Here is a 26,384-nt window from a genome sequence, read left to right on the forward strand (position 1 = left end):
CAAATTAGTTAAGATTCTATAAATGGGATTTAGGACAATATTGAAAGTAACAAATTAATTATAAGAAAAAAGGTTGTAATGGAAGCAATTTCTTCCATGTTAAACTTTAAGTAACAATAAATTAGCCTCCCATGTTGAGAGTCTGCAGTTAGGACAGAGGAGAATGTAATGTATGGAAAATGAGGCCTTAAAATCCTCCTTTCCTTCAATTTTAAAATCAAATAAATTTTATCAAAAGAGATTCAAGTTTCAGTGAACTGCCACTGAATTTTAAACGTAAGGGATCAATATATCCTATTTACCTCATCTTTGATGATTTTCATGAAAGGAAATATGACTCTCACGTTAGTTGCTGTTCTTAAAAGCTGGTAGCATTGATCTACAAAAACTTGTTTTGAAGGATTAGATTTAAGCTGTAGTTTACTCCATATGAAAATCAACTCCCTGTAAATGAGAAAAAAAGAGAATTATCAAAAATACAGTTTATTCAAATACAGACATTAGCTATCTTTCCCTGATTCTATAGTGCCCTGGCTGCAATGTATATGAGTGTAAATATGTATTACGTTCACTCCCAAGCTACTTCTGCTACCTATATGAAACTAAAAAAAGTTGGGAGAGGAAGAAATATCAGAAATCACAAATGTACAGTGGGAAGGAATGAATTCCAACACTATGTGGGCATACCTAAGATGTCTCTACTACTGGGTCAAAACAGAAATTCTGATACTAATTTGCCAATACTGATATTACTTAAAAATAATAAATCCTGGCCTTTAATTAATATTTTACTTGTAAATTTGGAAACCAATGTTGTAGACTATTTATAAAGAAATGGTTCATACTTTTCATTTTCAATTTATTAAAACATCAAAAGTTCTAAAGATTAAAACTGTAAGTATGTTATAGTATTGATTCTGAAATAGTATGTTTCAGATATCATACTTTTAAATAGACAGGCTATGGACCATTCGAACTATTTCATACGCAGATTCTTTTCTCAAATACAGCCACTGTTATTTGATGCACAAGGCTAAGAGCAGTGGGTTTTGAGACAAAGGCAAATCATATGATAGAGCTGATATATTTCGATATCACATTTTAGCAAATTAGAATTCTTCAAAACATGTCATAAAAGTGTACAAAGCATCATAATCTAAAAGTATTAAAATAATTAATGAAAATAGTTTTTAAAAGTGATGAGCATATACTTTGAGCTCAGCACACACAGGTATTAAGTCTAAGGACGGCTTGATTACCATCATGAGGGTGCACATAGTCTACTTAGACAATACAGAAAACACTAAACAGAAAATGACAGCAAGCAACATACAAGAAGTAAAACCAAAATTCCACTTCCATTTCATGCTAGCTATTTATTAAGTTTCAGTCCACTATCCCCCCTTTTTTTGCACTCATACTCTTTTAGAATTCTCTTGAGGTTTCATACCTTCCTACTGCATCTCTAGCTTTTACTGCTTTCCAGTTTTCATGCCTGGGTGTTTCAATTTACATTGCTTTCCATCACCTTAACCCACTCAGAACTAATCATATTCCTGCAAAATTGATGATCTTTTCCTAGATCAGTCAGTGACACTAAACATTTCTCTATCCTCATCTGGTTCTAACCTGTTTATCTTGCAGTGTCTTTACATTTCAAGTATACTTTTGCCCTCAGCTGTATCACTCTTTCTCAATGTTACCCTTTTAGGCCCTTTAATTTTACAGGTGTATTTCTAGAGTGGTTTCTAACCTGATCTGTTTTCAGCCTCCCTGATCACATTTCATTTAGTGCTTATGCTATAAAGTTAACAGCAATAGAAATGTGGGTTTTAGAGTTAGGAGTTTCAGGATTTGAATCTTAGGAACTCCTTACTCTCAGCTAAACTGCTTTATTTATTCTCACTTTTGTTTATACTGACTGCTGTACTTGGAAAGTACTTCATGCCTAAGATGAGCTTATCTTTCAAAGGCCTTATCAAGTATCTCTTCAGGAAAGCCTTCATGAATACCCCAAACTAAAGTGATACCTATTTCAGAAAAGATTCCTCTTACTGATTCATGCCTATCATATGCTTCCTTGTTTATATTTTATAGGTCCTACCTATTTCCCCAACCCTTAATATATTGTAAATATATACAATGACACATTGTTTAGTGGATGCAGTGGCAAGAACATGGAATTGGAAATAAGAGAGACCTAAATCTCAATACAGCATTATACACTGAAGTGTATACAGCTGAAGTGGCACACCCAGTTCAATGAGTCACCCTTTTCTAGGAAAAGCCCTAAAACACAAAGGTAGAAGGCCAGTGGCCATGTCTCCTGTGTGACCCTCCTCTGCATTCCCCTTCAGATATTAATTCAAGGGTGGGAAAATGATCCCAGTCAGGCTTGTCAGAATCTCTGAGATGTTCTCAATTCTAAACTATTAAGCTTGGGGTTTGCTGATGTTCCTGCTGGTCTGCAGCAAGAGAGACTGAAGCCAAATGACAGAAAAGAAACAGATTTTGAAAAACATTATCAATGTCAGTGTCCCTGGTAGCAGTTACCTTTGAGAACCACCTGTGGCCTTCCATGTAGCTTTCATGTAGCCCATACTGCACCCTAAATATTGTCCTATACTAGTTAGGCACAGGTGCTGTCACTTGCAAACTAGTACAAATTCCAACTCCATTTCTTACTAGCTGTATGATTGTTATCTCTTTTATATACAGTTTTCTTATACATAAAGGTTGGGATTATTCCTATTCAGCATCTTTATCCAAAGAATTAAGAGAGATAATTGAAACACCTAGGTGAAATGTCTGGCATATACTTCCCCTAAATGCTGAAAGCCTGTAATATGTACACTGCAATATCCTAATAAGTTTGCCAAGAGAAGGCTACCACTATGGATTTTTGCTTTAAAGCAGGCAAAGCAGAAATCTTAGGATAGTGTTATGAAGCTCCATTTTGACTGGATTTACAACATGGGATCTTAGGTGTTAGTTGTACAGTGGATTCTGAAGGAAAACAAAAAACAATGAAAAAATCCTGAAAACCATTGATAGTCTTTTAGAAGATCAAAAGAGCAGGTTTAATGAAGCTTATACACGTTTTCTTTTATTCAATGTGTGCGTTAGAAAACACAGCACATTTCTCAGGTAACCAATACAAGACCCTATTAACTACTAATATTACCATTAAGTCATCTACTTTCTGAGGAAAACCTATATAATGAGGTCAGTTACCCTTACAATGCAGATTTTTTTTTTTTCAAACTTGACCCATTTATTTTAAGTAATTTTAATATAGCAGAGGCTGGAAGACTGCCTAAGTTTGAATCCTGGCTTCACTAGTTACTAGCTGAATGGCTTGAACACAGTATTGAATGGCTTGAACACAGTATTATCTCCATAAGCTTGCTGGGTTAAATTACATATGCATATATAAAGCAAAGAATATAGGAAGCACTCAGCAAATATTTGCGGCTATTATTATTATTATTAATGATTGTGAAAGAGAAATGGGTTTAGCAACTTGCCCCATTGGCTTGGGATACAGCAAAACTGTGGATCCGGTTCTGTTCACACAGAGGGAAGATACATGACAAGCTGACTCATAGGCAAGGCCAGGATGAAATGGACAGCACAGACTTTGGAGGCTGAAAAGAATCCTGCTCATCAAATTACAGTGAAAATTAACTTCTAGAAGGAAGAAAAGGGACTTTTTCTAACATTCAGAAATATAGAAAAGAGGTAGAAGAAATAAGAGGGTAGGCCATCAGAACCCACACTACTTAGAAGGAAGGGACAAAAAGAAGGCTAAAGACTCCTTTTTGGTTAGGCAGCTGGAGACACTGAGCTTGTATTCTTAGAAGGTGCCTGTGGCCAGGAGCTGGAAGACAGGCATTATAATATGTTTAAGGTCCTTCCCTAACCAGTAGAAATGGGTTACCAATAGAAGAAGAAAATAAAATGTATTTTTCTTTTCTTTTATTTGTGTGTGTGTGTGTGTGTATGTATACTTGTTTCTAGTTATTTATGAGTATATTACAATGAAAGAATTAAAGTTACCCTGTTTAAATAGTGTGATATAGCTCAGGGCAGAGAACATTCCTATTCCCATAGGAAAAGATCTATTATAACTGTCATGACTGTTTTCAGTTTCCAAATAACCACATATCAAAAAATGATAATACTTCAAAAATTACAGTTATATGCAGTGTAACAACATTTCAGTGAACAGCAGAATGCGTATACAACAGTGGTCACATAAGATTATAACATCATTTTTACTGTATTTTTTCTATATTTAGATATGTTTGCATAGACAAATACCATTGTATTATAACTGCCTATAGCATTTAGTACAGTAACACTGCCATACAGGTTTGTAGCCTAGAAGCAGTAGGCTATGTCATATAGCCTAGATGTGCAGTAGGATATACCATCTAGGTTTGTACCTCTACAATATTCACACAAGGAAATTGCCTATTGACATACTACTTAGAATATATCCCCATCATTAGGTGCTGCATAACTGTATATAAGGGCGTATGTATGTCTTACCACCACCTCCTAATCCCTTTCTCTATTTGAAATTCCAATTTACATGGTATAATTTTAAATAAAAATTAGCATAACCTAACTAAAGGTATATTGTAACCCCTAGAAAACAAATTTACCTGTTTCCAGATCCAGGTCTGCTACTAACTAGCTACTTGACTCTTATCTCTGAGTTTGAAGATTTTAGTCTATAAAACAAGAATAGGGCCAGGCACGGTGGCTCATGCCTGTAATCTCAGCACTTTGGGAGGCTGAGGAGGGCAGATTTACTTGAGCCCAAGGAGTTTGAAACCAGCCTGGGCAAAATGGTGAATCCCCGTCTCTACAAAACAAACAAACAAACAAACAAAAATTATCTGGGCATGGTCGCACACATCTGTAGTCCCAGCTACTGAGGAGGCTGAGGCAGGAAAATCACTTGAGCCCAGGAAGTTGAGGCTGTAGTGAGCTCTGATCGCACCACTGTATTCTAGCCTGAGTGACAAAGTGAAACCCTGTCTCCAAAAAACAAAAACAAAAACTAACCAAGAATATTGAAGTATTATGATTTGCAGCTATATGCCTTCAAGCTATTGTTTTAAGTATTTGAGAATTTAAAAAAATGTTTATAGCCCATGATCATTTCAGAGTATTATGTTCAGCAAATGAAACCTAGTTTTCTGTTAAGAATATAATGAAACAGCAAAGTGGTAAGAGTTTTGTGTGTTTATGTGTGTATATGGGTGTACTGGAGTCGAGGAAGCAGAAATTCTTAATAGCCCCTGAAGAGTGTTTTTATTTTAGGTACCTTAAAACACTCATATTACATTTTAGATTACATGATTGCTAGGTAAACCTACTGCTTCATATATTCTAGCAAGTTTTAAATGTTTTAAAACTCAGACTCCAAATTAAAATTTAATTTCAAACCATTGCTTCATTATAGCACATCCCTTAAACATTTACACTACCAGTTTAGTGGCACATTATCATTTTCTTTTTAAATTCTCTAGTTCTTAGAATCTACTATTGTTCCTTGCACAATCAATTTTTTTTAAAGTAGCTTGATATTTTCACACAATTTAAAAAACAAAGTTCAAACTGCAGTTTTCTTTCTGTTGCCCATCTTACCATTTCAATTTCTTTATTTGCGAACACTTACCAGATACAGTACATATCCCCATTCTGGAGCTGTGGAATAAGAAAGGATTCACAGAGTTGCAAGGCTAACATAGTTTTGCCTTCTTTTTCGGCATTACAGATGATATCAATTCCACTCTTACAATCAGTTTTCAATAAATGCTGTAAGAGGAAAAGAGAAATCAGTTCATATCATTAAAAGTATCTAAGAAGCTAGTTGCAATAAATGTTTAAACATTCAAAATGAATTACTTAGATTTCTAGTTTTCTTCTACAAAAACAATGATGACTTGTACAGAAATATTTTCATGGTTACATAGTTTCACTGTACAGCACCTACATTTTACAATGACTACTTTTAATCTCATTAATGTCCACAACCTATAGGTACATATGATCCATATTAGGAAAAGATTAATTCCTTCACCTTAAGAAACAAAATAAACATGAGCATTTTACCTCTAGTACTTTATTTTAAAGGCAAGATCATAATGCTTCTTGGGTTTTTTTTTTTTTTTTTTTTTTTTTTTACTCCTGGCAAGCTGTGAGCTTGTTGACTTTTATTTGACCTCTTCTCCATCACATCAAAAGTGCAATGTGAATAATACTTATTAATGAGTATATTTTATTGATTTCATCATTTGTTAATATCAGATTTTGACTTAATTCAACATGACCTTAAGTTATGGTGCCAAAAGAAAACACATCTAGATAATGTAATCCTTAAATCTTTGGCATTACTGTAAAAGGAATTTAACAACAACAGTGGGCTACTATTTTTTTTGGTTTTTTTTTTTTTTTTTTTTTTTTTTTTTGGCAGGGTTAAAATGGTAATAGGCAAAAATAGTCTCAAACAATACCTCCCGGAATAGCTGATCTTCTACAGGTGACATAAACAGACATGTGAAGAGTGCTTGATGGAAGTATAAGTCTTTACTGATTTCTGGGTGATTTATACAAGATTTAATAAGAGCCATTGCTTCGGGTATGCGTTCACAAGCAATTAGGTATCTGGCACGTAGTTCAAAGAACAGTGGATTTTCAGAACTTAAATATTTGTTCACTATATTAAAAAGAAAACAGACTCTATTACTCTCAAGAAAAGATTCTCTCAAACTTTGTTCTTTGAAACTTTACCACTAAAATATGGTTTCTAATTAGATTTAACTACTTAAATAGCATTTTCCTTAGTAGGAGTTTATTTGTGAAAAGAATATTCAGTTATATGGTTGGAAAAAGGAAAATAAGAGTGACACCAAAACAGTGCTCAAGAAATATTTGTTGATTTCTTCTCAGTCTAAAAAGTAAATAACAGAAACAAAATTTTAAAAGAAAAAAAATTTTCTTCTTTCAGTTCATTAATATGTTAAAATATGTTCCAAGTAACATGGGTCTATGTCTTTTTAGTCTAAGATTACATACTTTATCTTCTTACTGCTCAATATTTTCTTTAAGATTAAAAGGCTGAATCCTAGTCTGTCACATTAAAACCATGTTAGTTCACATTAATTATAGAGATGTAATCTGAATTAATGAAAAAGTTGAATCACAAGAAAATATATTTTATTTAAAGATAAAATTAATCCAAAAGTAGTGCCAAATAGGACTGCTTATTAATATACATTTATGTATCACTAAGGATAATTACTAATTAATACTTTACACAATTTTAAAATATATAAACACCATTAGCTACATAACTTTATTTAGACCTAACAACAACCTTATGATGGGTATTATGATACTAGCTTTATAGATTGCAAAACTGAGTCTCAGAGAGGTCAAATGACTTGCCCAAGGACAAATAATTAAGTGGCAGAGCAGGAACTGGAACCCATATTTTTATGATTTTGAATCCAGAAGTATTTTAATTACTTATATTTAATCAGTAGCTTCTAAAGTGCTTACAAATGTTTTATTTTGGCTTAAAAATTTGTCTTGCAATTCTGTTTACAATATATGATACTGACTTGTATAGTTAATGCAAAGATAACTTCACTCTGGTCTTTCTCCTAATCATCACCAACTAGAGAAAAGTCATCCATATCAATGAGGCTCTAGAGCAGCTTTTCCCAAAGTGTGAGGTATGCTAGTATAGGTATCAAAGGAGTATTTATTATTTTAATGTAATTCCCAGCCTAAATGGTCATCAGCCCTCAGACCAACCAATAACAGGTTTATTCTAGATTCTACGAGTGAAGCCTAAATCTATCCCTTGAAAGCTCAAACTTTCTTCTCCCCTGTCCTCACTTCTCTTGAAGCTCTGTCCTTGTCTAGCTTCTTCCCCTCTGGACACATGCAGTCTCTTCATAATTTTCTCCAGTCTGTCACCCTTGCCTTTCCTGTATTTGATTCTTCATACTTCTTCAGTAATCCAGCTCTTCCTCCTCAGCTTCAACTCTCCCTTTTCATTTTTTTTTCTTTTTTTTAACTCCCTTTCCAAGATCCACACCTCAAACACCAGTGTCCTTTTTACCCCTTGGGTTCTTTATAACACTGTCACATATACCTTAGCCCTATCCTCCTAGTTTTGTCCCACCTCCCATCCCTTCAAAGCTCCTCCTCCACTTAACTGCATTCACAACTCACCCTAACCCCTTAACCTGTGACTAACAGAAATAACCAGCTCAACAAAATCTGTGGAATGAAGTGTCTTTCTCACCAAACCAAGGTCTAACTGGTTCCAGGGTTGGGAGGTCTTGTTTTTTTCCCCATTGGCTGTCTCATAACTAAACTCCATTGGCTCTCTCCACACTTTTAAATGTTTTCTACACTTTTGTGCTTATTCACTGTTACTGAGCTTACACTCTACAGTTTTAGTGATCCAAAATGTTCTGGGGTTCAGGAATAATGTGGGGAACATTTTAAAAAAGAATTAACTAACAGCAGTTGACAAAGCCTCCTGCCTTGAAAGAAAAATTTGGCCTACAAAGGACCACTGTTAAATCAGATTGGACAGGAGGTGATATCAAAGAAATATGCAGGTAGTAAGGGTATGAGACAAAACTTCTAATTCATGAAGTTTGGGAAATACTGCTCTAGAGTACTTGGAATTCAAATTTATTCATTCAGTTAGTCACTTATTCACTCACACATTCATCATGTGGTCATTCATTCAATCCACAAATACTTATATTAAGCATCTACTCTGTACCAAGCACTGGGCTAGCTACAGGATATGCAGTAGTAGTGACAAAAATTCAGAGTTCCAGCCCTCATGAAGCTTCCTGTGTAAGGGAAGGGAGATTCCATATGCTTTCATGAAAAGCAGACTTTTTGTTTCTTAAAAAACAGAAAAAGATGTTCCTACTTAAACAGATTTTAAAAATACAACTGAAGTGACAAAAATACCCTCTCTGTAAATAAGTAACATCTAGTAGATGTGTTACCACTCAGAATTTCCATTACGAGAAATAAATGTACCGATCCGGGTGTCAGAAGTCACTTTGGGCCAGGTTACAAAAACACTGTTAATGTGAAAATACATCACTCCCATTATTCAGTATTATAAAATGAAGAAAAATCACTATTACTGCTCTAGTTAGTAAATGAAAGTGTATTTGCTTCTCACAAATGTTGGTTTGGTTTTGAATCTCCTGAAGTACCTATCTCCTGAGATGCTGGCTGAGCTTTAAGGACAGCTTGCAACACTGGATCTTCCCATGGGCCACCATCTCTAATGATTCGAGTCACCAGTTCCAGATTCACATTTCCATATCTGCGGAGGTGATTCTGGCATTCCTAGGAGAGAAAAATCATTTTGGCTCTGTGAATTTAAAGGGGTTAAAAACTAAACTTGATCATCATTGTCAGTAAAATGACTGATGGCCAGTGAGGCAGCTATTAAATTATAAAAGAGAAAGGGTTACTACTGTAACCTAAGTAGGGTGTCAAAACCCCATGAACACAAATAGGCTTTAATGCCAAAGGTTATACAGCAGTATCTGTATAATTGGACTTAGAAAATCCCAAACAGGGATGATGTGTAACCTAAGGGACACATCATTTCTAGGAAAAGAACCAGGTTGCAAAAAAATGAAAAATGTTCAGTTAAATTTATATAAAGGTTCATAAAGTTCCTCTTAACAATGGCAGGCAAGAGCCTGACAAGAAAAAAAGTGTGTGGTACGGCAGGGGGCGTGGGGTGCCTGCTAAATGTACAGTCTCTCTCTGGCTGGCAGGTAGACAAAAGTCTCCCGTCCTGATCTCAAATATATAATCTAAGTCGTGGTAGAAGGCTGCAAGATGGAGATTCTATTTCCCTTTGTTGGATAGTTAGATTTGCAGTTTTGGGATTTAAAAAATGACAGGTTAAAGAAATCTCTAAATAAGTAAATCCAACCTCTGCTTTAGATTTAAAATAAAGATGTATTGTTAAGTTGGGCAATAGTTGTGAATTTGTCCGCACATTTTCTGGGTTTTTAAAAAAAGGTATTTGAAATGTTTTTTCAGAGAATCTGCTTGGACTTGTAACATGAAATTTGTAACAAGTCTGTAAGCAATGAATCTTAGTTTACTGAATTTATAAATCTCGTTTATTAGATTTAGATTTATAAGCTTTGTTTAGTTTGATTATGCTTTCTGATTAATTACATACTTTGTTAAATATTGTTGGTTTTTTTTTTTGAGATGGAGTCTCACTTTGTTGCCCAGGCTGGAGTGCAGTGGCGCGATCTTGGCTCACTGCAACCTCTGCCTCCTGGGTTCAAGTGATTTTCCTGCCTCAGCCTCCCAAGTAGCTGGGACTACAGGCTTGTGTCACCATGCCCAGCTAATTATTTGTATTTTTAGTAGAGACAGGGTTTCACCATGTTAGCCAGGACAGTCTCCATCTCTTGCCCTTGTGATCCGTCCACCTCGGCCTCCCAGAGTGCTGGGATTACAGGCGTGAGCCACCGTGTCCGGCCAAGGTATTGTTTTTAAAAATGGTTCAGAGAATCGAATTTGACAATTTAAAAAGATTAACTGAATATCTAGTAAAAGTATTATTTTCAAAAATGCATAAATAGAGCTTAAAGTGTTAAAAAAAAAACTAGATGTAGAAACTGGCGATGTTAAAAAAAAAAAAAGTGAGTGTTGTACATCAATCAAAACACAAGCAACTGCGAGAATTCTGTGCTCACAAAATCTCCCAGATATTAAAATCTCTCAGATATTAGTAGCAGTTATAAAGCAAAGCTTCAGAATTTAAAAAACATATCTTCACAAATGTTACTTATTAGACGAATCAAGGCTACATATTCAAAGTGGCTACAAACACTTTGCTTTTATTAAACTCTCATATTCTTTCATAATTTGCTGAGATTATATAGTGATTTATATATGCCACATTGCATTCCTGGTTAAAATAGACAAAAGAGGTTTTACTTGTTTTATGAGAGAATAAAGTAGTAGAAGAAATCAAGCTTTAAAATAAAGAATCATTCAGTCAAGTAAAAACATCACTTGTAAATAGTCAAACGTTATGAAAATAAGTATCTTCTAAAAGGTATTTAAGGTTGGTCCCAAATTAAGCAATCAAGCAAACAAAAATCCTATAAACAATGGGCAAGTTACTTAACCTCTCAGCTCTATCAGTCAATTCCTCTGTAAAATGGATACTAAAACACCTACTTCATAGGATTGTTGTGAGGGTAAAGTAACGGTATACGGAGAGTGCTTGGAACAATGCCTAGCACCTCGGCAGCACTCAAAAGACATTAGCTATTATTTCTTCTAGTATTTTAACAGTTTGAATAAATCCTTTAGGGCATTTAATTTCCTTGGCATGAAATTAATTGCTGCATTTCCACATGTCAGCATGTTAAAGCATTCATTAAATATGTGGTAAATATAAAGGTATGAATTTAACATACATGGAACATTGTAATGATTCTTGGCAACAGCTTCATGGGTAAAAACAAAGATCACCTGAAACCTCCCAAGGTAAGCAAGGTAGCAAGCTCCCAAATTACTCTAGACATACAGATGACTGCCCTGAAAATTCAACTACTGTAAGCTATCTTTTGGTCCAAGCAAAGCACAAGAAATAAGGTAAGTTGGACACTAGTCCCTGAGTCATTGGTGAGCTTAGTTCTGCTGCTCAGCCATGGGACAATCCATCTTTCTAGTTGTCTAAGGATAGGTGAGGCATCAGTCAGTGCTATGGGACTTAGAACTGGACTTAGACTAAGTCAAGACGTATTTCCAACTTCCTAAAGTTGGCTGAAAATAAGAAACACTTGGACCTCTTTTTAAAAAACAGATTCCTAGGACCTAATTTAGACCTACTGAATCAGAATTTCTAGGGGAAAGCCCTGATAATTTGAATATTTAACAACTCTCACCCACAGGCAACTTTGGAACACTTTTAAAATTACACCTCCCACATTTAGTGTATACTCCCATAAATGATTACATAATGAATTATATACTTGTACTCTTGCCGATCTTTGTTAAAAATTAGTAAACTAGCTTCCATTCCTTTTTCTAAGATAAAAATGAATTATAAATGGTGTTTTTGTGGATGTACACTTCGGGGGTCAAAAATACCATATTTTGGAGAGCACTCCTATAGAGAACAGCTCAGGATAGGAAACAGATGAAATAAAGATTTCATTTTGGTCTGTTTAAAAAGACAAAGGAAGAAAGAACAATAAGCTTACAAATATTTTTTGGCTCCTTGTTCCTTAACTAGAATAGTGGCTTTTTTGGATGATATTCAAGGTAACACCTCCAAAGTGAATAAGGAAGCACTTAAATTACTGTAGAATTCACAACTTATTCTCTCCTTAGGGTATATATACACATTGTATTTTTCTTTCTTTTTTTTTTTTTCTTTTTTTTTTTTTTTTTGAGACAGAGTCTCACTCTGTCGCCCAGGCTGGAGTGCAGTGGTGCGACCTTGGCTCACTGTAACCTGGGCCTCCCAGGTTCAAGCGTTTCTCCTGCCTCACCCTCCCGAGTAGCTGAGATTACAGGTGCCCATCACCATGCCTACCTAATTTTTGTATTATTAGTAGAGACAGGGTTTCACCATGTTGGCCAGGCTGGTATTGAACTCCTCACCTCAGGTGATCTGCCCACCTCGGTTTCCCAAAGTGCTGGGATTACAGGCGTGGGCCACCATACCCAGCCATACATATTGTATTTTTCTAGAATATTTACTTAAATAATAAATTGTGCCTCTATCTTAACTTAATCCTTTATTAAGTCATCAGTCTATTATTATTGATACCCACATTACACTGTGCTAAATATAATCCCCTTAATTACTTCCATTCAACTTTGTGTCTTTGCCAAAGGTGGAGAGAAAATACAACTCCATCACTTCTTTCAGAGTCCATTTGTTAATGTTTAACTCCAAAAGGAAGATTTCTTTTCCCTGAACTGGTTGCCATTTTGGAGAAGGCACCTACAACATGTGTCTGTGAAGCTACAGATCAGTGTTCTGGCCATTCTACATAATTGGTCTGGATCCATCAGCAGTTTATCATAGGATGAAAGTCTTACTACTTTAATCTCAAATTTAAGGACTTCTGAACTTACCTACCTACTCATTCACCTATTGCACATCATGAATCCTTTTCTTCAGTCTGGTTTCTCTCACATCTCCCAAAATTCACCTTGTCTTTTCTTACCTATGCCATTTCTTATGTCATTCTCCTACAACTTCCATAAACGTATCTAAATCCTATCTTTTCACAATCCCACTTTCCCCAAGAAGCTTCTACGACTACCTTAATCCATAATAAACTTAATTTCTTCTCCTGCCATATTGAACATTTGTGCTTCATTATTATGTAAGAGGAAGGCCTTGCATTACTATCTTAAGTGTTGACATCTTAGGTGGTTAAAAGTTTTTTCAAACAGAGACAAAAAAGGAAAGATGTGCCAGAGAAGATACATTCCCAATAATAAATAACTTTTTAATCAAAATAGGGTTTTATAGAAATCTGTGTAAATGGAAGCACTATGGAGTCTGAATGAAGATTCCAGAATAAAGCTAGAGACCACCACTTATCCAATTCACTCATAAGCAAGTTACTGCAGCAAATTAAGACAAAAATGTAAAAGGTCTTCAATATGGTTAATACTATAAAAACAATATTTGAATTACAGTAGTCTTTATAATACTTTGAAATGAGATGAGAATAATAAATCTTATTACACGTTCATTGGTTATCTCATAGCAAAGCATTTCATAAAGTTATAAAATTTAAGGATGTTATGCATTTTTCTTTTACAAAAAGGCAATCATGTTTAATTTGCCATTCTTTTTTTATGGTAGGTTCCTGAGGAATATTTACCTTGTATTTTCAAAAATTAATCATTCTGAGCTTGCCCATATAAAATAAAGGGGACAGTTATAACAATGAAAGAAGTTACTGTTTTTCAATACAAAGTTTTTACAAAGAAAATAACTTAAAATGAACGTTTGGAAGTATTTGCATTTATTACATGATTGCTGTTGCCAAAAATCAGTATGTCACCTATAATGCTTCTATTATGCCATTAAAAAACTTAAGAATTTTCTGTTGAAAAATTTTCAACTGGAGCATTTTAATGAGTTTTTAATTCATTAGTAAAAGTGGTTAGTATTAAAGAAAACATGGATTGACTTTAGGAATACAAATTTGGTAGTCAAATTTTGCATAATTCACGGAAGGCATTTTAAACTGAGCATCATGATTCAGAAAAGAAAATTTTCCTTTTTTTAATTTTGCTCATCTTTGTTTGGATTTATTATTTATTTAACTTTAAATTCTGGGATACATGTGCTGAACATGCAGGTTTGTTACATAGGTATACATGTACCATGGATTTTCTGCACCTCTCAACCCATCATCTAAGTTTTAAGCACCACATGCATTAGGTACTTGTCCTAATGCTCAGACAAGAAATTTTCTATCAAAAATATCCTTTTAACTTATGACCAAACATCAAAGTAAACTGAACCTAAAATCTGACTTCGAATTACTGTATCACTGTGATACAGTAATTTTGAAAATTTTTCAAAAATACACCATAATCACACTACTGTCAGTGACTTTATACTGTTGAATTTAAAACATTATTTTAGTTTTATCCTTTTTAAATGTACTTTTGTTTTATAACGTATATAGTATGAGTACATGTGCATAAGTAATATACGCACAAAGGGGATATGTGCTTAAACTGTATTTTTAAAACTGTATGGTATATCAGAAGTCTGGAGACCCTGGTCTTAGGTATTACTTGTTTTTGTATTTGTGTTTGAGGCTGAATATAAAACTCATGTTTGTCTTCTATTGATTATCATGTCAGTTTTCTTCACCATCTCCTGATTTGTTTGTTCCTTGCCATTTCTACAATTCCCATTCTAGTCTAGGCCTTTGTTGACTACCACTCAGATCACCAAAGTAAAGTTTCTTCATCCCTCCCCATCCCTAATAAGGCAGTCTTTAGAAGGTTTTAAAATCTTAGACAATAAAGCTCTTAAGATAGCAGTATAAATAAAACATTTAAACCTGTGCTTTAGCCATATACATTACTGTAAACATATGAGTATATCTTTATAATAGATTAGGGAATATGGCATAGAAAGAATTCGAATGCTGGGTTGAGAGTAAGACTTAGGTCCTCATTCTGCTTCTATAAACCTCAACTCTGATGGGGCTTAATTTTCAGATATGTTAAATAAGGGAATTGGATTAATAATTTTTAAGATGACTGTCAGTCTCAAAATTATAAAAATGTATGAATGCCTATAAGTTACATTATTTGATTTTTTAAAATAAGTAGAATTATGTATTTACTGAGCTATTTAAGTATACCCTTTTTGGGACTTTGGAGTTGTCCCTTTTTTGCAATTTCACTTACATTCAAGGAAGATACTATGAACTCAACCTTGGCAAAAATGTACAGATCCTTTAAGAAAAAAATTTTTTAAACAAGATATCTTTCCAGTTAACTGATGATAACTGAGGTATTTATCCTCTTTAGTCATCTTTACTTAGAACATCTGTAACAGAGAACTGTTTTGCTAGCAGGTAAATAAGTCTCTATCAAATCCTTCATGCCCAAACAAAGGGAGAAGGAGAAAGTTTATATGTACTACAGTTTAATTTGGTAGATCATGGCCTATGAGAGAGTAAAGAAGCTTCAGTGAAAGACAACTACACCTCTCTTATGAGACTTTCTTACCTCTGTGTAATGGGGCTGGCTGCATTTAGTTTGGGTCATCCCTCATTCTCTCAATGGAAAGAATGCTCTCATGAAAAGCCATATATATATATATACACACACACACACACCACACACATATATATGTGTGTGTGTATATATATGTATATATATGTGTTTCTTTTCTTTTGAGACAGAGTTTCACTCTTGTTGCCCCGGCTGGAGTGCAATGGCATGATCTCTACTCACTGCAACCTCTGCCTCCCAGGTTCAAGCGATTCTCCTGCCTCAGCCTCCCCGAGTAGCTGGGATTACAGGCACGAGCCACAACGACCTGCTAATTTTGCATTTTTAGTAGGGATGAGATTTCTCCATGTTGGTCAGGCTGGTCTAGATCTCCCAACCTCAGGTGATCTGCCCGTCTCAGCCTCCCAAAGTGCTGGGATTACAGGCGTGAACCACCACGCCCAGCCCATATATCTTATTTTTAATGTGGATATAAAAGTCACTCAGGATTTCTGTCCTTTAGGCTCTGCTGCATGCCTGATGCACTTCTGAGAAGCGGCAACAAGAATGAGATTGATCACACCCCAAATCCCTACCACCTGCTATTTCCTCCAGCCCTTGTTGTTACAAGCATGGGATAGCGGGGGACATGACTGGATACCACTAGAAGTTCTCTCTTTCTCTCTGTATTATTTTTTCCTCTCTCACACATTTCCCTGTTTCATCGCATTCAGTCAATCAAGTATTATTTGTTCCCCCGCCCCCCACCGTCAATCTGGTTTCATCCCTGAGCAATTGACATCAAGCTCCCATCCTAATTTCCAGCATTTATCATTATTATTTTCCCTCATTTTACATTATTTTTGTCATTTCATTGGGAATCTCGAAAACTGCTAGATATAATGATGATGAGGCAGATGCATCATATGAGAAATGTAAACAAAACTACTGGAAGTAAAAGGCTAAGAAGAAAATTTTTATAAGCCAGTAAATGGAACATTTGGCTCTAAGAATGAAGTTTCTTCTAGAAATAACAGAGAGGAAAAATTATAGGTAAGAAGAGTTAAAACTTTTTACTTGAACAACTGAGATTTTAGGAGATCAGAAATTCATGGAAGAAAATAATAAATCTAATAGCATGGTTTTGGTATTGTTGTAAAAATAAAAATCCAGGTAGTAAGACTTGAGAACTCATGCCCTTCACCAGACAGGCTCTACTGCCTACCTTAAAAACAGTGACATGATCATTTTGCCAGGAATTATGCCAAGCACTTTACTCATTTAACCCATAAAGTTACTATGCAGCAAGTATAGTTATTGCCCCCATTTTACAAATAAATAAAGTGATACAGAAATTATGAAACTTGCCCAGGATGACACAGTGTAAGCAGCAAAGCTGGTAAACTCACGGTGGAAATACAGCGGGGGAAAGAGAAGTTTACTCAAATCCAACAAAGAACACCTTGGTATTCAAAGTGTGGTTCAGGGGCTAGCAGCATTAATTATCACCTTGGAGCTTATCAGAAATGCAGACTCTCAGGCCCCCTCCCACAACTACTGAATCATAATCTAAATTTTAACAAGATCCCCAGGTGATCTTTATGTACATTAAAATATGAGTAGGACTGTGTTTGTCCTACTTATAGGAGAAGAGAAAGAACACCACCTTATGCTGGTATGAATCTGTATGAAAGATGTATGGAGATGAACCACTTGGGGAGCTAGGGTTTGTACTTGCACAGTACAATATATTAAAAATATTTCAAAAAGTGACATTTGGGGTTGTCACTGAATTAGTCACTTATCACAATTAGTGACTATTATCAATGTCAGTCAAAAGCCTGGATAATTTGTAAGCTTGGAAAATGTAAGGTTTTAGGGAGGTATACATGAAGATTACATGTTGGCCCTTCCTGAGTTCCCAAGGGCACAGGCCTGGGAAGCACCTACAGCAGAAGCTCAGGTCAGCAAATGAAGGATGTTTCTCTAAGTAAAGATAACATGAGAGCAAAAGGTGAAACCTCTCTTAGAAGGTAGGAGTTACAGGCTCAAGGAAATTCAGAGTAGGAAGAAGCCACAGTAACAAAAGTGGCAGAAATGGCAGAGACTTTTAAAAGGTGGGGTTGGGGGGTTAGTAGATGAGCTTTAGAATCAGCCAGGATTAGAGAGTGTCAAAGGATCAGAACAGGAGATAGAAAAGTATGCAAAACCGTTAACTTTTCCTTGAGAAATTTATTATTTTGATAACTGAATGGGCACCCTGCTTACAAGGGAAAAAATAAAGGAAATGTACCTTCACTAGTGTTATGTTTTTCATACATTTAAAGTGGAAGTTAAATATTGTCCCTCATCTACTCCAAATATTTCAGTGGTTCCCAGTATCAGTGGTCAGCTGACATCTCTATGAGGTATTTCTTTACCTCTCCATTTAATACTGAAATATCCTTCCCCAATATCACTATGCCAGCACTATCCCCATCCTCCTCTATTTTTCTCTAATGAATCTGTCAGTTTTTCATTTATAAAGGTTTGATTGTCTTTCTGTCCCTATACCAGAATTAATAACTCCACAATAGGAGGATTTTTCTATTTTGCTTACTACTGTTTTTCTCAGACCTTAGTGCAAAGCATACTGTGAGGACTCAATAAACATTTGCCGAGTAAAATTTTAAGAATGGATTACCGAGAATACAAGCGTCAAAAAAAAATGGAATGGAAAATTAATAAGTTTTAAATACTTGAATATATACTCTAATTGGAACAGAAGTTCCATGAGAACAGGTATTTTTACCACTTTTGCTGAATGTAAGAATGGTTAAAGTAGAATGTTCAATATAATGTACCTAATACAGCAGTCTGGTTGTCTATAAGCCTTTCTTTTAACACCATGGTAACAAATACAAGATACGTTGTCTGTATATTTCAGTTCTAAATGGGCAGTCAGGGAGACTTCACCCCTAGGGGGAGCTCAAAGTACATCTTCCTTTACTTCACCGAGTGGGTCAGGGTTGCTTCCCAGTAAGTAGTAAAAAGATCAAATGTCTTTCATCTACAGGAGAGGTCTTGAATCTTTTGTCATTCCCTTCTGAATTTACTCTCTTCTCTCCTATACCAGGTGCCCGAAAAAAAAAAAAAAAATCTTCTGCCTCCTAGCTGGGGAAAGCTATTATGAGAGAGAAAATCAAGGTACAGCCAAGGGAAAAAGTGGCATGGGATAGACAGCTTGCTTCAAGTCTGGCAAAGAAGAATCGTTTTTCACCAGGGAAAGTTCTAGGAATCCACAAGGGTGGTAGCAGGCTCTTTTCTAGCAAATGTGGAATATGAATTCCAGCTAGGAACTGCTTGGGAATACAGTTAAAAATTAATTATATGAGTTGTCTTTATCAGCCAGTAATAACAGGATCTTAAACACTGTCATGTTAGCAACCATTAAAAACTTACAAGCAATAAATAACCAATAAGCTGTATTTAGCGAGAGCATAATGGTCTATTTTAAGTGTAAACAAAATGTGAAGTAGTAAACTGTTTTTTACCTGGAATGATCCAAGAATATCCTTTAAGGGCTCTTCATAAAACTCATCTCTTCCAAAGAACAGCAGCAACTCAAAGAAACTCCTAGAAAGAATAAGTGAATAACTTTCATTGCTTCTTTGAGTGTTTTGCTCCAATTAAAAGATTATCAACTAGTAACAGCTATCTAATATCAAATATTTGACTTAAAATTTTTTGGTTTAAAAAAATTGTACTGATCACCAGAATTCATATTATGTTTTCTGTAAGATTTTAAAAGAAGTGCCTTCAAGGAAAATACAAAGAAATATACTTACAGTTTTAGAACTATAGAATGAAACAATTATATTACTCATGCCTACTAATGACCACAATGCAATACAATTTAATGGCATACAAGGTCACAACAATGATAGAGCTATACATGGAAGGATGATCTAAAATGAACCCAAAGTCTGGCTTCACCATAATATAATAGGACTCCAGAGAAAATCCAAAATCTCATTTTTTTCTGGGTGATATAAGAGTTGGATAAAATTAACACAAAAACATAAGTTAGAGAATCACCATAAAACTCTTGGCCAACATTTATATTACAGCATATACTAACAACTATATCTAATAAATGACACATGGTTCCTCACACTAAGCTTACCTTGATTATCCCACTCATAACAGGATTGCTCAAATTCTGTAGTTCCTCATTTTTAAATAAATCATTTGGAAATACTGTTACTAAATATGTGCTCTTAATAATTTATGATTCATAAAGAAAAGAACATGAATGATTTCCTAATCATGAGCATGGAAAATTATAAAATTATTTATTGTTTAGCAATCCTAAAGTAGTACAAGTGACAAATCCCTCTAAATCTTAAATCTTAATTCATCTAGCAGATCCTCTAGTGTAACTACCTGAAGTTGTTTTTTTAATAAATGGTTTTTGCTGTTAATCAAAACAAATCACTAATAGACTAAAATTATAAAATATAACTATGAGAATATATATGCTTTTAAAATTATATAAAAGACCTAAATATTACACAGTTACACACTTACAGCACAATCACCATACTCCATAACCTGACATTTTTATAAATTTGACTACTACAAATTTTAAAATATCAACGGACCAAAAAACTTAAAACCAGTCCAAAGCAAACTGATACACGGAGAAAGATTATTTGATGATTTCCTTAATTTAAATGCTTCTACAAGTTAGGTTAAAAAAAATAAAAAGTCAATAACCTAGTAGAAAACTGCAAGAGAATATTTCACAGAAAATAAATGCAAGTGGATTTTTTTTTTCAAATAGAAAAACATGCTCTTATTAATTGTCAGGCCAAAATTATAAAGATGAAATACTATTTCTCCTCTCATATTTATGAAAATAAAAGAGATGATGTATTCTATGATGGCTTTGGTGTATAGAAACAGGACTTGATAATCATCTTGTTGGAGGGAATGTAAATGTTCCTATACTCATCACAATTTAAAAGGTACACATACCATTTGACCTAGCAGTTCTACTTACAGAAATTTCATCCTCAAAATATACATACATAAGCTCAAAGACATAAACAACAATATACATTACAAATGGTTTATAGTAGCAAAAAACTGGAAATATACTGGAAATGTCTACCATAGGGTACTAGGTAAATTAAATATATCCATACAATGAAATATAATACAAATATTAATGGAACATTAGTGAGAATATAGCTACATCTATATGAATAAAAAAATTCCAAGATATATTGTTAAGCAAAGACACAGAGATACATATTCATCACATTATCTTTGTGTAAATGGGAATGGAGGTGAGGGGTCAAGGGGTGGAGGGAACATATACACCAATACATAAAGTTTGTACATTGTCAGACTATCTAGCAGGATATCCAGCAAAGCAACTGACTCTGCAAAGGGCAAATAAGAACTAGGGGTCAGAAATGAAAGGCAGAATTATTTTTTGTTATTAATCCTTTTGTAATTTTTCATTTTACTATTAATAAGTATAAAACAAGCCCACCAAAAAGTGCCTCTGGAGTCTTCTCTATTCCTAGTAACAAAGCACTAATTCACATCTATCTCATCTTTAAACATCTAATGGACCTCCACTGTAGACATTCCATACTTACTCAAAATCCATGTTCAACACAGCAGTTATTATGTTCCTAAAACAGAAATGAACCCACTACTCACCAACTTTACAAACTGCTGTTTGGACTGTACCATCTAAAGCACAGATGGTAGTGTGCATGCACCACTACCAGTTACCTAAATAACATGGTCCAACTCCATGATAATGATATTAAAGAGAGAAAAACCACATGCAAAGTAACAGTAAATAAAGGCAAAACACATCAAACCTTTTCCTTAGAGGAAGTTTTAAGGAAGACAGCAAGTACTTATGAAGTAAGAAAAGGCTGAAATTACTGTAAGAAACTGAAATATATGTAGAATTAGAAACCTCATTTCCAACCTGTTGTATTTCCTATTGACTCTATAAATAATCAACTAAATGTTTAGAGATCAACTTGTATAGCCCTCCTTATGGAAGAAAACTCTGTAGGGTGCAAACTGAATGAGTCCAAAATAGTATAAAGTAGAAGCCCATAATAAGTAACAGCCTACAGCAAGGCTAGTAAACTACTGCTCACAGGCCAAATCTGGCCCGAGGAAGGCCAGTTTTTGTACAGTACATGAGATATGAATGGTTAGCCATATTTAAATTTTTTTAAGTCAAAAGAATAGTATTTCATGGTGGGTGAAAATTACATGAAATACAATGATCAGTGCTAATATATAAGGTATTATTGGAACACAGTCATATCCATTTATTTACATATTGACTATAGCTGCTTTCATACCACAGTGGTAGAGTTGACCAGTGACAACACAGACCTATTGTAGGCAGAGAGCCTATAATGTTTAGTATCTGGTCCTTTACAGACCCATGGTCTAGCTGTTTAGGTTTGAATCTCAGCTCCACTACTTAATTGATGAGTATCCCTGGGCAAGTTACTTAATATCTCAATGCTTCAGTTTCTTTATTTATAAAACACAAGTAATAATATTAGTAACCACCTCTTGAAAAGCACTTGGTGTAATTCCTGGCACTTAGTGCTATAGGTATTTGCTGATTAATAACATAGTACAACCATTATTTATTAACATGTCACCATCCAGATTTTCTTCAACAATCTATGAGGAAACACAAGATCTTCAGAAGTTTGTTCTGCTCAGCTATACATATGTCAATTTTGTTGAAATGTAACAGACTAATTATTCTTAAACTGTAAAGATTTTTTAAAAATGTCTGATTAAACTCATCAAAAGATTTCTTTCCAAAAATTTATTATTGTATCACAATATTTATCAGTTTTTCATGTTGAACATGTTTAATGTTTCTACAATAAATGTGTTTAATACATTTTTTACCATGTTTTAATATGTTAATAGTTTATACATTTATAAAAAATTTGAGTCTAAATTATAAGTTATGTACAGTTCATTTACCTAAATTGAAATAATTATCCAGGATATTCCCAAACAAAATGATTTACAGTTCCCCCTTGAATAACGCGGATTTAAACTGTGCAGGTCTACTTATAAACAAACTCAGACTTCTGCTAACCCTGAGACGGCAAGATTAACCCCTCTTCTTCCTCTTCCTCAGCAAATTCAACATGAAAACAAGGGTGAAGACCTTTATAATGATCCTCTTCCACTTAAGAATGAATATATTTTCTTTTCTTTATGGTTTTCTTAATAACACTCTCTAGCTTCCTTTATTATAAGAATTCAGTGTATTATACATATAACATACAAAATGTGTGTGCACCAACACTCTATATTATTGGTAAGGCTCCCTACCAACAGCAGGCTATTAGTACTTAAATTCTGGGGGAGTCAAAAGTTATATGTGAATATGACTGCATGGGGGAGGGTGGTCAGCACCCCAACTCCTGCATTGTTCAAGGGTCAACTGTATATACAGACAAACATAATTTGTAGTAGGACAAATACATGCTAAATGATATGTGTTTTGAATTTTTAAAAAAATCTATGATACATAATCATACTTATTTGCCTTTCATCAATCAGTATCTTCCTATTTGCTATGCAAGCAAATAACTAGAGTACTACTAAAGTCCCTATTTATGAAACAAACTGATTTTGTCATTTGGATGCTAGGAATTCAGACCATATTTTCCTATATACAGTTATGCATCACTTACTAAAAGGGATACATTCGAGAAATGCATCCTTAGGCCACTGTGTCATTATGCAAACATCAGAGTGTGCTTATACAAACCTAGCTGGTGTAGCCTACTATACCTCTAAGCTATATAGTATACAGCCTATTGCTCTTAGGCTACAAACTTGTTCAGCACATTTGTATACTGAATGTTATATGCAACTGTAACACAATAGTTAAGTATTTGTGTATCTAAACACAGAAAAGGTACAGTAAAAGTACTCTATTATAATCTTATGGGACCACTGTCATATATGTGGTCAGTCATTGACCAAAATGTCATTCTGTGGCATATGACTGTATTACAAATGGTAATAAAGTACCAGACTTCCCTAAAACACACAGACAGACAGACATAGAGTGTTTGATAGTGATAACCAGAATTATTATTCTTTTTTGGATTTCTGTAGCATATTAGTAATTTTTACACTAAAATACAAGAAAGATTTGTGTATTTATCTACCATAGGAAAATTCCACTAAATATGATACTTAACTATCCAAATAAAAGAAATCCACTTAACCAATTTAAGTAAAGGAAAATTAGGTCTACTCTACGTGAGTCAAACAATAATATAATGAACTTTTACCCACATTTTATTTAAACCACTCAACTTTTAACAACTTTTCTATATATACTAACTGAAGCTTTGTTATCTCACAGAAATTTCTATTCAGTAACAAAGAGCATTTGATTGTGGGTAACGCTGACATACTCAACTATTCCAGTGCACTTAATCTTCAAAATACTTTCTTCAGTAACATCTTTATTGAGGGAGGAAAAAGTTAACATTTTGTTCACACACACACACACACACACACACAAGTGCCCACTTATCCACAGGGGATATTACCAGACCCCTTCTCTTCCACTGGATGGCTTAAAGCACGGATAGTACCTAACCCAATTTTCATCAATTTGAACATGTTTCTGTTCACGTCTCCCACTCACAAATGTAACGCCTTTTCCATCTTAATTAAGCACCTTAACATGCACTGTGTGGCTTTAAATTTTGCAGTTTGAGGTGGGACAATAAAACTAGCATGAGTTTCTTTGTCCCTCACAATTTCAGAGATAGGAAATTTGTTCTCACTGTGAGATTTTAACAACCTCAGCATACAATATTTTTTTCTGAAGTTGAGAACTTTCACCTTTTCAATTGAAGCACTTTATAGCTTCTCTTTGGCATATATGAATTACCGGCATCACTACTCTTGGCTTTGGGGCCATTATTAAGTAAAATAAGGGTTACTTAAACACAAACACTGTGATACTCATGATAGTTGATCTGATAACCTAGAGGGCTACGAAATGACTAATGGGCAGGTAGCGTACACAGTGTAGATACACTAAACAAAGGGATAATTCACATCCTAGTTGGGATGGTGTGAGATTTCATCATGCTACTCAGAATGGCCTGTAATTTTAAAATGTATTATTTCTGGAATATTCTATTTAACATTTTTGGACCATAGTTGACTATGGCTAAAAAACCGCAGAAAGTGAATCCACAGATGAGGGGAGACTACTGTACGGACAAAACTAAAGAAACTGTACATTGTATTTTCCATAGTATGAGTCACTAGGTACCTTTAATAATTCTCCCTCTGAAAGCAATTAAAATGAGCTTGCCTTGGCTACAAATTCAAATGGCTACACCAGTATATTCTTCCCCACATTTCTAGACTAGAAGGAAAACTGCCAGTGTGGACTTGGAGCTAAGCAGAAAAAAAAAAGAAAAAAAAAAAAACTACTTTGAAAATCTTCTCTTGTAGGTTGTGACCTGAATTCATATACCTACATGGTCAAAATATTCTCAAGTGAAGAATTTAGTTAATACTGGTCCCAAGCTAGTAATATCTCCAGGCACCTGACAAAAACAAATGCAAATTCTTTCAATCCAGGCTTCAATTACCACAGATAAATTTATTCTAGACAATACAAACTCACAATATAAACAAAAATAATCATGATAAGAACAATAAAAACCACAACATACAAGGAAACAAAGCACTATGAACAAGGCCAAAAGAACATTAGTCACAGAGACTTTATTAAAATCATAGAGAATATAAAATAAGCTATTATATAGTTTAAGAAATGATGACATTGAAAATATAAAGAACAAGGTAAAATTATCAGTAGTCAAAATGCTTCCAGAAATAATAAAATCATTGAAATTAAAAGTCAGTAGGCAGATTTTATGATTAGATACACCTGAAGAAAAAATTGGTACACTGAAAAAATTATCCAGAGTACCTACCGAAAGAAAAAGAAATGGAAAACACAAGCAGCAAGAATTAAGGAACACAGAGGTGGAGTACACATGTTTAATCATAGTTCTAAAAGGGAAATAAGAAATGTGGCTAAGACATTAACTGGACAAGAATTTTTCACAACTGATGAAAAATCCAAATCCATAGATTCAGGAGAGCCCAGAAAATGCGAACAGAGATAAACAGAATAATTATACATCTAGCTAATCATAATAAACTATAAAATACCAATAAAGAGCAGTGGATAAACAGAGAAAGATATAGATTGTTTACAAAAACATGGGAAATTAAATTGGAAAGAAAGGTCCAAGATGCAAATCAGTAAATATATAGGCTAAAGAATTTTGGCAATTTGAAGTACTAATAAAAATAATCTCATCTGGGCTTCAAAAATAGAGCAAAAACACATGACATCAAGCACATAACATATAAGCATTCATTCAGCATTAGTGTTCCAATGTCATTTTACCGGAGGAAGATAAAGTATATAAAGTGTATACCTCAATAAGTTAAGA

The 26,384-nt window shown here is 34.3% G+C and overlaps 1 protein-coding gene across 5 annotated transcripts in view; it reads right to left on the minus strand.

Annotated features, from left to right (window-relative positions):
- The window catches only part of ZNF654 (zinc finger protein 654), an 82,842-nt gene that overhangs the window by 9,168 nt on the left and 47,290 nt on the right, over positions 1 to 26,384 (minus strand). For 2 of the 5 annotated variants that reach the window (XM_050778994.1, XM_050778993.1), the window contains exons 3-7: positions 19,353 to 19,434; positions 9,276 to 9,411; positions 6,531 to 6,733; positions 5,693 to 5,832; positions 303 to 444 (exon numbers count right to left, since the gene is read on the minus strand). In XM_050778994.1, the coding sequence (XP_050634951.1) occupies positions 303 to 444; positions 5,693 to 5,832; positions 6,531 to 6,733; positions 9,276 to 9,411; positions 19,353 to 19,434 (703 nt within the window). Of the gene's footprint in view, positions 1 to 302; positions 445 to 5,692; positions 5,833 to 6,530; positions 6,734 to 9,275; positions 9,412 to 19,352; positions 19,435 to 26,384 lie in introns of those variants that run through there. The other 3 variants (XM_050778997.1, XM_050778996.1, XM_050778998.1) reach the window with 2 other exon arrangements.

Source organism: Macaca thibetana, chromosome 2 (genome assembly GCF_024542745.1).
Source record: "Macaca thibetana thibetana isolate TM-01 chromosome 2, ASM2454274v1, whole genome shotgun sequence".
NCBI lineage: Eukaryota > Metazoa > Chordata > Mammalia > Primates > Cercopithecidae > Macaca > Macaca thibetana.